This window comes from Rhinolophus sinicus, chromosome 3 (assembly GCF_057876585.1).
Source record: "Rhinolophus sinicus isolate RSI-liver-muscle chromosome 3, RSI-T2T, whole genome shotgun sequence".
Lineage (NCBI taxonomy): Eukaryota > Metazoa > Chordata > Mammalia > Chiroptera > Rhinolophidae > Rhinolophus > Rhinolophus sinicus.
This window is the reverse complement of record NC_142503.1, coordinates 129,371,584-129,384,175: the sequence shown is the minus strand read 5'-3', so window position 1 is coordinate 129,384,175 and position 12,592 is coordinate 129,371,584. Positions and strand designations below refer to the sequence as shown.

The following is a 12,592-nucleotide window of genomic DNA, read 5'->3' as shown; positions in this document are numbered from 1 at the left end:
GTCTCAGCCACTGTAAATAATGCTGAAAGAACATAGCGTACATATATCTTTATGGATAAATGTTTTTAGATTTCTTTGGTAGATACCCAGAAGAGGCATTGCTGGGTTCTATGGGAGCTCTATTCTCAATTTTTTGAGGAGCATCCATACTGTTTTCCATATCAGCTGTACCAATTTACATTCCCACCAGCAGTGTATTTTCTACAACCTCTCCAATACTTGTTATTATCTTGTCTCGTTGACAATAGCCATTGTAACAAGTGTGAGATTGGGATCTCTTTGTGGTCAAAGCTCACTCTTGTTGCCCTCAGTGTGCAGTGATAGCCGTCCACAGGATGGAATGGTGTGTAGATGAGGCGCTGAGCCATGGGGATGCCTGTGGGTCATTATTACGATCCTCTGGCAGTGCATCCCCAGCAGCTCGTGGGCAGGTTCTTGATGGAGTCTGTGGAGTCTGTGGTTAGTAGGCTCTGTGTCCCTTTAATTCCCGCTGAGGCCCTGGCAGCTGTTTTCTCTGGTGTACCCAACTCCCAATTGGCCAGCACACCTCACTATTCTCTCAGGCAGCGTCCCCCAAAGCTGGGCAGGAGGTACTCACTCACATGCTCTTACTTTCCCTTATGGAAAAAATATCAAAGGACTAGAGAATTTCTCTTGGCCCTGACTGTGCGTATTGCGGGGTATAGATGACTAGGGTACAGTTAAATAGTTCCTCCACCCTTTTCAATACTTGCAGTCTCTGATATTTTTATCCCACACAGTGTGCTTCTCTCACAGTCTAACTTCTCTGCTGGGCTCGTGGACTTCCCCAAAGGTACTCTATTTAGTGTATGATCGTGAATGTTAGTATGTTTTGAGGTGGGAAGATGGCAGATAATTCCTGTTTTGTCATTTTGGTCTCAGAGTTTTTAATTTTATTTTGAAATAATCACATAGAAAAATTTCCTATTTTTAATGTATAGTTCTGTGAATTTTGAATACATTGTATAGATCATATAACCGACAGTTGATTAGGATTCAAAAAATTTCATTGCTCCCCAAATTCCCTTTGCTGCTCTCAAATAGTTCATGTGTTGGTGTCATTCATAATAGGAATATGTGAGATATAAAGAGAGTTAAGAAAATGTGAAGGTGGCTAACAAACCCCATTGTTCTCATAGCATTTGAAAGTTCTGAACCACCTTAAAATTTATGATTACCGCTACGTATATTTGTAATTAAATATGACCAGGAGAAGTCTACAAGTTCAGCCATTAGATTTAATTTTGCTTCTGTCAAGGGATTGGAATGATACAGGAGTCTGAAGTAGCTATTGTATAACCAATCTTTTGGTTATACAATAATCTTTAATTTTTCATATATGTCGTTTAAGAACTTATAAATTCAGAACTTGGTAAGAGAGCGTCCAAGTGATCTGTTTTGGACATGGACAATTTCTGAAAGACAGAATTATAATCATGCAATTCTTTTAATTGAGAAGTATGACAGAATTGAACAATATAAGGAAAAATTAATACTAGTTTATAGTTATTCAACAAACTGGTAGAAGAATGTTGGGCGTTCTTAGATAGAAAAACAATTTGTATTGTATGTGGTACCGTAAGATTTTATGGTGATTCCAGTGCAAGATCTGAAGATTCTTCAACCAACTGAGCTGAACCTTCAATTACTTTGAGACGAGGAGGATAACTTTTGGTTATTGTATCAAGAGACCGGCAGTGATAGGCAATGGGTATTTGCGGTTTGGCATATTGTTGAGTCATATCCCTAGGCTTGGCTTTTCTTCATATCCATACATAGTAGTTAATTGCAGTGATTTCATGATCAGCTCTCCTGTGCAGGTGTATGGGGTCACCTAAGATATATTCTCTTTAGAATTGGGCATACAGAATATAGAGGCTTGTTGTGGCCCATTTAGGTCCTAGTTGGGATAATGGGAAAAATGTAAATTTAAAGTCTTGATAACCTAATGACCAAACTGTGGTGTCTTATCTGGCCTTTCTGAACAGAGCTGAGCTATCACACTAAATGGAGAAGAGAAGGGGACCTCTGTCATGTGGCTCCATGCCTGAAGGTTTCATTCTAGTCTTAAGCAGAGGGAGATCATTTTTTCTTTTTCCTGCTATTTGGCATAAGATAGGTAACTGGACAGTCACTGGTAGTGAGGAGGTTTGTTGCTATAATAATCAGTAGATTTAAAGAGCTATAGTGATTACTCCAAACGGCTTAGCCTTCTTATCAGAACGTGAAGTACTTCAATCTTTGGTGAAATAAGAGCAGGCATATGTGTGCGGATACATGACTATTATATCTCATGTTGTTTTCATGTTCCATTACACGTATTATTTTCAAATAACTGCTATCACCTATTTCTATCACAGATACAATGACTTAAGCTAGCCGTTGGTGTTCTTTTCAATAAATAATTGTACTGTTGTTTATTTTCAGTTGTATTGTTTTTAAATTAAGAATTGGCTAATCTGAAAAGAACTTTGCATGAGGTGAGACTCTCAGCCAGAACATAGAGAAGTTTGACATCACCCACAGCAACTTGCTACACAGGGAAACCCCTGTTTCCTGTTCTAGGGCAGCAGCAGACACAGCCCAGCATTTCTTCTCTCCCGCTTCAGAGTCATCTCTCCTTGCAGAGCCCTGACATGAAGAAGAGCAAGACATTGTCAGTCTAGTAGAAGAAATCAAAGATGTTGCTTTCCATCCTTCTGAAGGTGGTCATGGCTTCCATGTGGCTGGGTAAGGAAAGCCCCTGTGGCAAAGGGCCTCCTCTATGACCCTAGATTTGGAGGGCCAGGCAGCATTTCTTGTGTATCTAGGGAAGGAAAGGTAGCAGGGTGTCAAAAATAATTTCTTCGTTCCACACCATTTATCCCCAAACCTTGTGATTGTGCCTTTTTTCTTTCAGGATCCAATATTGCCCAGAATGTTACTCAAAGCCAGTCAGCGTTGTTAGTGCAGGAGAAGGAGGCTGTGACCCTGGACTGCACCTATGACACCACTGCTAAAACTTATAGCCTAATCTGGTACAAGCAGCTCAGCAGTGGGGCAATAATTTTCCTTATTCGCCATGAGTCTTATAGCCAGCCAAATGCCACAGAAGGTCGCTACTCCTTGAACTTTCAGAAAGAAAAGAAGTCTGTCAACCTTGTCATCTCAGCCTCACAGCTGGAGGACTCCGCATTGTATATCTGTGCCCTTAGAGAGTCCACAGTGAGAGACTTGTTGGAAGAAGGTGTATCAAACCCCCAGGGCTCTGCTTGATGCATCCACCTGTTGTAGAGACCAAGGCCAGGAATTGCCATCAGAGACAGGAAGTGGTGAGGTCTGTGGCAGCATATTACATGTGTAGAGTTATCACTCATCAAAAAATTGAAAATTTGGTTTGTGATTGTTTGTTAAAGACATGGAGCAGCCACAATAAACAATTTGCCGTTTCGTGATAGATTAAGTTAGAAGAATTGTCTACGGACATTCTGAAACATCTGACTCATGTTGATGAAAAACATCCAGCCTAAGAGAAAGCTTGTAGAGTTTATTTGAGCCAAAGTGATGACAATTGCCAGGAAGCAAAATCTCAACAGATTGAGAAAATGCTCCGTGAAATGGCAGTTTGCATCTTATTTTATACATAGAATCAAAGGAGGAGGGTTAGATTAAATCTATTGGTGATAGATTAAGGGGGTGGAAGTGAGTAAAATGGGGGAAATCTCTGGGATTGGATAAAAGTTAATTGGAGAGACAGGTACTTCTTTCACATAAGTGGGTACAGGATAGTTAATAGTTCACATAGAGATGTTAATTAAGGGACAAGAATAATAATGAAGGATTCTGTACTTTCCTGCTCTGGTCTGGAAAAAGGGATTACTGACATTACAAAAATGTCATTTTAGGTGCAAACAGACAATAGACAGGCCCACTGAAAGGCACAGATTAAAGGAAGCTTTTTGCTAAAGATATGACTTCCCGCCATAGCCCACTTAAGTTATGAAATCGTTTATTCTCTCTCCATTGTATGTGGTTATTTTCAGGCCCCGGAGCTTGTCAGGTTTAATATGTGGCCCCTTTTCCATCCCCACTCAAAAATCAGTAAAAATATGTGTGAATTGTTGGATTTTTTGATCAATTTTTCCATAAATATTTAGGGAATATATTTTATGTTATAGGTATTGGTTTGAATAAGGAAAACGATGAAATTTGTCTGTGTTTTCTCTCTTGTATATTATGCTGTTGTATATTATACTGTGTAATGAATTAATGTAATTTAAGTTTGTTATGGTGAGCTAAGAGTACTCTCAATTTATTTTCTAAGGTGCCTACTATGTGACAAACTTAATGCTGACTCTCTTTCTCTCTTTTTAACCCTCTATCATGGAAGAGCTCAGTTCCACACTGTGGATTATCCTGCTCCCTCCAACTTTATTCATGGAATGATCAATAATTAGCGCCTCTAGAGGGACATTTTGAAGAAGTAGAGTGTGGATTATTATTTTTTCTATGCTCTTGCCTTTCATTTCACCACTCCTACAAAGCATTTTTGCCATCTTGTGACTCATTTGCATACCTGCAGGCCCTTTGCGTTCAATCAATGTTCCACAACCCAAATCTGCATTCTCTCCTATTTCCTACCTTCCCCTTCTAACCCCATTTCCTCAGTACCTTAAAATCTGAGTGGTAATGTTTGGTTGCTAAGTAACCTTGTAACTCATTCTTATATTTGCATTTGAAAAGCAGATGTGTAGAGTAAAAACCTGAAAAGGTGTGTCTTTTAAAAATGTTTTAAGTTTTTAAAATGTTACATTTAACATAATTTTTTTTTTACCATTTTAACAATTTTTAAGTGTCTAATCCACTGGTATTAACTTCATTTTCATTGTTGTTCACCATGTATCTCTATATCTCTTTTCATCTTGAAAAACTGAGAATTTGTACTCATTGAACAATAACTCCCCATTTTCCAGTCGCTGTAGCCCCTGGCCACTGTCATTCTATTTTCTTTTTCTAGAGTTTGACTATTTCAGATACCACGTATTAGTGGAATCATGCAATATTGGTCATATTGTTGTTACTGGAGAGTGGGCCCCTCTCAGCGCCGTGTCCAGGTTCTAGGCGTCTGGAGCAAAGAATTGAACGAGATACCCAGGGAAAGTAGTGAAAAAGCAGTTACTAGAAGAAAAAGTACACTTCAAAGAGGTAGAAGCAGGCCCGATCTGAAAACAGTGGCTCAAGGCCATTATTAGAAGAGAAAGAACACTCCAAAGGGATTGGAGCAGACCTGAGCAGAAGATTGGGCTCAAAAGGCTCAAAAGATCAAAGAATCTGACTGGCGAGGACTTGGAGTGTTTATCCCTTTTTTTCTCTAGAATGGGCTGTTCCTTTCCAGTTGTGGGACCACTTGATTGACACCTGTGATAGACAAGAGGCTATTTATTACCTCCCCTCTTCAGACTGTGCATGTTCCTTCCCAGAATTCAGTCTGTTATAATGATATTAATGAACTTCCAGGATATGTGTAATATTATAATGATGGTATAATGAGGCCCAGGTGAAATGAAGGTCGTTGTGGCCTTTACTGCGCAGGTGTGAGTGACTGGTCTAATCTAGTTGGGTATTTTGTACCCATTTGTTTCCTCACAGGGTAGATAATTATAGAGAGATGGGGAAGTTTTGGGCAGAGAGGGAGGTCTTCTGCGTGGTCACATTCTGTGGGTTGTGTTGGATGTGCAGGAATGAAGAAACCCGATGCCTGTCTCTAGCTGCCTGCCTTGGTTTCTCCTTGAGAGACGTGATACCCATAAAATCTCTATGGGAAGTTGAGGGACAGGAGGTCTTTTCTTCTGTATCTGCTTCCTGCTGGGCAGAGGCATAGAGCTGTCCCTACCTATTGGGGGATTCACGTAACTCTTCCCCTATCTGAATCTTAGATGAGAGGAAGGGGTCTCGAGATTTGCCTGGAAGACCGTGCTGACTTCTTTGGTTGGGACCGGCAATCTTGTTGGGGTATCATCTGTATCCCTAAGGCCCGCAAATGAGGAAAAATAGATTTTGGTTAAACAGTTAAAAGTGTTGGCCCAAGAAGCAAGACCAAAGCCATCAATGCAAAGTTGCTGTGTGATAGAAATTCCGTTTAGCTTCATGGAGCCTGTGGTCTTTTCCTCTGGTTAATCCAGTCATTCAGGTGGCGGTGTTCACCCCAGGAGCTGGGCCTGGAATGGCCTGGAGCAGGGACAGGGGACTTCCTATGATTCAGGCTAGAAACAATCTTCTGTTTAAGATTAAAAAGCTGATTTGAAAGGTGATTAAGATCAGGAACTAGGGAGCTAAGAAACTCGTTCGGCCCCTATCATTGTGACAAATTCCCCTAGCATAATGTCCTCACGATTCACCCATGTTTTAGTGTGTCAGAATTTCTTAACTTTTTAAGGTTGAGTAACATTCCAGTGTATGTAGATACCATACTATGTTTATCCATTCAGCTCTTGATAGACATTTGGGTTGCTTCCACCTTTTGGTGGAAACATGTATATAAAAATATCATTATTTTGGGTATAGACGCAGTGTCTTTTAATTTTTGTTTTGAGTATGTATCAGAAGTAGAATTGCTGGATCATATGGCAATTCTATTTTAAAATTCTGAGAAACTTTATAGTGATTAACTTGAAGAACTACACTCTAGACTGCTTTATCACAAGCAAATTTCAGAGATCATTGAAAGAGTGATCACTAGCCATGAATGAATCTTCATTTTCTTGGTGATTCTCAAAGCCCAGAAGAGTTTGTCACACTTGCTACAATGTATTGTTCTACACAGGTATCTATTAACTATTCTGAAAAGAATGGTCAAGCCTCTAACTCATTGTCAGCTCTTGAACTGCAGTTTGTGTATCCTTTATAATATATTTTCTTTACTCTTTTGTGAAAGAACTAAACCTGCAAATGTTATTGTATGAGGAAAGAATAGGCCGGCGGGGAAAGAAGGGGGAGGAAAGGAAGGAAAAAGTAAGGGGAGACAAAGGAGGGAAGAGATAAGATCATCCTTAAGAAGAAATGCAGCTATACTGGACCAGCCAGAACTAGATTTCAGTGACCAAGAACAGACCCAGGATGCTATCTTGCCCCTCAAGGTGAACTCTAGCTACTTATAATGGATCATAATATTATTAGCACCAGGAGAGGGAAAGTCTCCAACCCTTGTGCTGCCATGACAGTTCCAACTGGAGCCAAATACCGATGAGAGAATCCCTCCCCCGCCGGGAAGGAGTAGTGAGTAAGGACCTACCTAGGAACGCCGATAATGCCATCCCTACATTTAGAAGATATCTTGCCCTCATTTTGAGGGTAATAAATTCCTAAACCCCTTCGTTCTTTGGTGCAGTTGCTCTTCTCCTGGGCTGCCCGTTCCCACTATTTTGGGAGTGTACTATCTTTTCTTTCAATAAGGCCACTGCTTGCTTGGTTTATTGGTTTGTTTTTTAATTATTTTCTGTGATGATACCAAGAACTGGCTTTTCAGCAACATGATTATTTAATTATTTTATTACTGCCATTTGCATAAATAAAGAACCTGTTAACAAACTGTCTTAAGGTATTTCAAAGGCTCAAGAAGTAGTTTTGTTACCTTGTAGTCTTTCTCTCAAATTTTCTCTGAAAATAATCTATAGTGAAAAATCCAGGGTTTTTGCTATCAGAGAGAACTGTGTTCACAACCATCAGCTCTGCCACGTGCTTTGTAGACACTTGTGAGCTTTGTTTCATCATTTGTTAAATGGGAGAGTGATATCTTCTTTAATATTTTGTTGGGACAATTTATCAATAATGCATTCAAAGAAATTGACCAGCAGCAGATTATCAGTTAAAGATAGTAACCTCAGTGGACACAGAAAATGCATTTGACAAATGCAGCATCCATTCCTGATGAAAAATCCCAACAACTTAGTAATGAAAGGGAATTTCCTCAACTTAACAAAGGGCCTGTGCAAAAATCTATGTCAAGAGTCATACTTGATGGTGAAAGACTGAGTGCTGTCCCCCGAAGATCAGGAATAAGGGAAGAATTTTGGCTCTCACCTCTTGTATTTCATATTATACTAGAGGCCTAGCCTGTGGAATAATGCAAAAGAAAGAAACAAAAAACATCGAGTTTAGAATGGAAGAAGTGAATCTATCTTTTTTCGTAGACAGCATAATGGTCAAAGGAGAAAATCCAAGGAATCTACAGAAAAGATACTAGAACAATTTGAGAAGCTGGGAAAGATAAGAGTCCTAACTTATGTACCAGTCTTTTAATGAAAACCCACATATTTTGGGTTCCTTACCCCACAGTGGAAAACTATTTCATTAAAGTTTGGCAGTAAAATGTGGCAGATGGATGGTACTTGAAATCATTTTTTACGGTAAATCTACATTAAGTGTATAAGATTCGTACTCATTGCCTGATTCACATAGGTTTGCTACCTTATCTTGCAGTGAATGCAATAGAGGGAGAATAAGATATTGATCTCAAATCATTCTATAGTGATTTGGTAACTTCAGGTATGATGTTTCTTCTGTGTAGGATTTCTACTTTTAGAAAATGATTCTGAAATTCTGAAATATTTGGCTGTTGATAAGGTAGTATGAATTTGCCCCCTAAAAAGTTTTATTAGAAAGTAACATTCCTCATTTTAGGACCAAGGAAATATTGTATTCCATGTTGTAGTGAATCTTCCATGAAAGACTGTTTATTTTTGCTATATTTAACAAATATTTAGTAGGTGCCTAACAAATATCAGTCATTGTTCTATACTGGGTTACAGTGTTGAAAAGAGAAGAATCTCTCAATAACGACTTGACTTCTTATTACTGCCTCTGATTTCAATCCCAAAACCTTTTCTGACATTCAAGGGATTGTAGGCAGGCCCACAATGGGTACGTGAGAATATAAAGCCCTGTATTAAAATGCCCAAGAAAATCGATCTTTTCCAGCTACAGAAATACCCTGGAATGCTCTGTTAAAGAACTTGCATGTCAGGTATTGTCCCTAGAAAAAAACAGACCTGAGAACTTATGATAGCCATTGTTCAGATTTCCAAGCAGCACCTGAAAACTGACATTTGTCTCAAAAATGAAGTCATAGGTAAGAACATATTGCTGACTTTGGGAGGAGCTTAAGAAACCTACATCTCATTTCAGACCCTGTCCACCAGGGGATGCAACTTCCTAACACAAACGCATTTCCTGTATGAAATGCAGGCTTAGAGTTCTCATTTCACTGTTTCCTCCAGAGTTCCTCATGTTAAGAATCAAGAACATTATTTAGGGGACACTCTGGACATGAAATCTTCTCCAGCCTTAGTGACTGTGGTACTCTTAGTGCTTGGTAAGTAACATGCCTCTTAAAATATGGATTCTTTCTTCTATTACGTCAGCAAATCTTTTAACCATAATTTAATTGAAGAGCTTTATGCCCAAGTATCACAGATCTGTTTTATTTTTCCCCAGGACGAACCCATGGAGCCTCAGTGTCCCAGACGGAAGGCCCAGTGACTCTCTCAGAAGAGAGTTCCCTGAATGTGAGCTGCTCTTATGAAGCCTCAGGGAACCCAACTCTCTTCTGGTATGTTCAGTATCCCGGAGAAGGTCCACAGCTCCTCCTGAAAGCCTTCGTGGATGGTGAGAAGGGACACAACAAAGGTTTTGAAGCCACCTACCGCAAAGAATCAAAATCATTCCACCTGGAGAAAGCCTCCGTCCACGAGTCAGATTCAGCTATTTACTACTGTGCTCTGAGTGACACAGTGACACAAACTGCAGGGGGAGCTGAGCACAAACTCTGAGCAGAACTAGGGGCCTTGCTGCTGAGTGTCTCTGATTTATTCACTGTGGTTTCAGCACAATCTATCGTTGTTTGTGCCTCAGTTTCCGGATGATATAAAAATAATTCTAATGGCTAGTGCATAAGCACAAGTGAACATTCCCCATTCCGAACTCTTCATTAGTGAAATTGAAAACAGAATCTGACACCAATAGTTCCTCATCTACATTCAAATTGATTTTAAAGTAAACCATATACACAATAAAACGGTCTCTTGCTCATTCTTTCAGTCAAAGCCCTGCCCCAAAGTTGTTCCAGGCACCCTAGTTGGTATTGATATGTCTTATGCTTTTAGAGAGCCAACGTGTGCCAGAGAAAGTGGCATCTACATAATGACTTTCTGACAGGGTTGGGCAGGAGAGGTGGTAGGAGAGCTACAATCACAGAAAGACATGGTTTAATAGACAAAGAAGGGAAGAGCACAAAGGAGGAGGAACAGAATCTGATGTTTAACTCAGCAATGAAAAGAACTCAGGAAAGGGACATTTATGTTGGTTTCTTTTCTAGTAAATCACGTGCTAGACACAGGTTGATAGTCACAAAGAAGGGGAAGAGGCAAAAACGTAATTGAAGAAATGACTCACGTGTAAGTCATGAATGCCTCTCCTGTTATTCCTGGCCTGTAGCTAGATCTGTTGTCTTTCTAACAATAAGAACTCAAGTGAGGTAGTTACGAGTATATAGCGTTTTCCATATCCCAGCCTCTCATGCTGGAGATTCGGCCACCTACTGTTGTGCTGTGCGGCACAGGGCTCTCCAAGCACCTGCGGTCTCACCAGGACCCTGCAGCTTATCTAGCCTTGTGGGTGGCAGTGAAGGTGTTGTCTTTCTTTATAGAGGGAATTTTCTTTATAATCTCTGTCTCCAAACAGAAGTTAAGGGTGATACACCGCTTCCTTATGTGATGAATTTGAATTTATATTGAATTAAATTTCCTCTTGTTACTATTTTTCATTCCTCAGTGCAGATTGTATTGCACCTGGGCCTGTTTGCCCATAGATTCCCTTCAACTGCTGTACCCTTCACTGTAAGAAGGCAGACCCCTTTGTGGCTCAGACTCCCAGTTCATGAAGCAAGTGTTACCCTCACTAGCAGCATGTTACTCATTTGTTCATAATCTTCATAATATTTTCTATAGCTGTGTACCACGTATACCATTATTTTACTAATTTAATATCAAATTGAAGTATAAATTCAATAGACTTAAAAAATAACTATGTAAAAATTATCCTTGTTTTTAACCAATACTGTCTGTGAAACCATATATTTGATGTACTGGTTATATATTTTTTATTACAAATTAAAATAACATTATACCTGTAACAATTTAAAAATGCATCTTTGTATTACCTCACGTGACCTCCTCTATCAATCACACTTTAGGATATACTGACTCAGCACATGCCCTTCATTTAACAGATGAAAGAATTAGGATCTACAGGCATTTCATGCCTCAAAGCAAGGACCTAGCAAAAGGGAAGCTAAGAGTAGAATCCACACATTCTGACCCCTTGTCAATTGCTTCTTTCACTAAAGATGCAAAATAGGATCCAGAGTTTGAATAAAGGAGTTGAGTGTGTTTTAAATTTAAATTAAATTAACGTTTTTATTACTTTATTATACATGTTAATTTGAGGTAAATTAGAAGATATAAAATACCCAGAAAAAATAGAACACTCCCATAATTTCATGACCTGGTATTGACTATTGCCAATTTTCAAATTTTTTCGTGCACATATACAACTACATTTTTCTATGAAAGGGGTTTATAATGTACCCAGTGTTTACTAACATATTTGTTTTTTCAACAGTATATTGTAGGTATTTCCATGCCTGGAAACATATATCAAAGGCACAATTTTAAATGTCTAATTTCTGTTATATAGATGTAATTTTTAAAAGAGTTCATCACTTTCTGGTATGGTTTCCAATTTTCTAGTATTGTAGAAGATGTTTTAATGGAAAAGGAATTGCTTAAGGGAAAACACATGAGAATGAACGTCTGATTTCCATGAAGAAATTATTCATCAAGCTATGACTTCAGTAGGAGTATATGAGGCAGCTGATTTTCCAACACTTTACCAGTTATGGATATTATTGTTTGAAAGTAGTTTCCCTTACACTAAGTGAAAATTCCAGTGTTTTAGTTGTCTTTTCTTTTAATGTGTGAGGTTACATATTTTGTCATTAAAAGAATTAAAATAAAATAAGATTACAAAACATCAGAGTACATCACACAGAATAAGAATAAAATTTCGTAAAGTAAGATATATTAAACAAAGTTTGAAAAGCACAGTTGTGGTCCAAGTTGCCTTCTAACTGATCTCTTTTCTCTCAAGGCAATGCATTCTCCACATCTCTGATACCCAAAATGTGGACCAGCAGTATCGCAACCTGCGCATAATCTCGGGCTTCACTCCAGGTTGACTAAATTTGAATCTGCGTTTAACAACATCCTCAGATGATTCTATCACTTCAAAGTCTGAGAAGCACAGATCTAACTGCTAACCAGAGTGATTTTTTTTTAAAGTGTAAATCAAAAGCTGCCTCTCCATAACTAAAATGCTTCAATGGTTTTCTATTACTCCTAGAATAAAATACCAACCCCAGGCTGTGATATACAAGGTACTACTGTATTATTTGAATCTTGCCTGACTCCTCAATCTCAACTCTTAACTCTCTTTCCCTGGCTCTCTCCGCAGCAATAGTACTAATCTCCTTTCCATC

The 12,592-nt window shown here is 38.9% G+C and overlaps 1 gene segment (V, D, J or C); it reads left to right on the top strand.

Annotated features, from left to right (window-relative positions):
* Nucleotides 1-2,578: 2,578 nt before the first annotated feature.
* LOC148758640 (T cell receptor alpha variable 14/delta variable 4-like) lies at nucleotides 2,579-4,248 on the top strand. The segment is given in 2 exon segments: nucleotides 2,579-2,751; nucleotides 2,921-4,248. Coding segments are annotated over 2 exon segments (405 nt in total).
* Nucleotides 4,249-12,592: the final 8,344 nt, after the last annotated feature.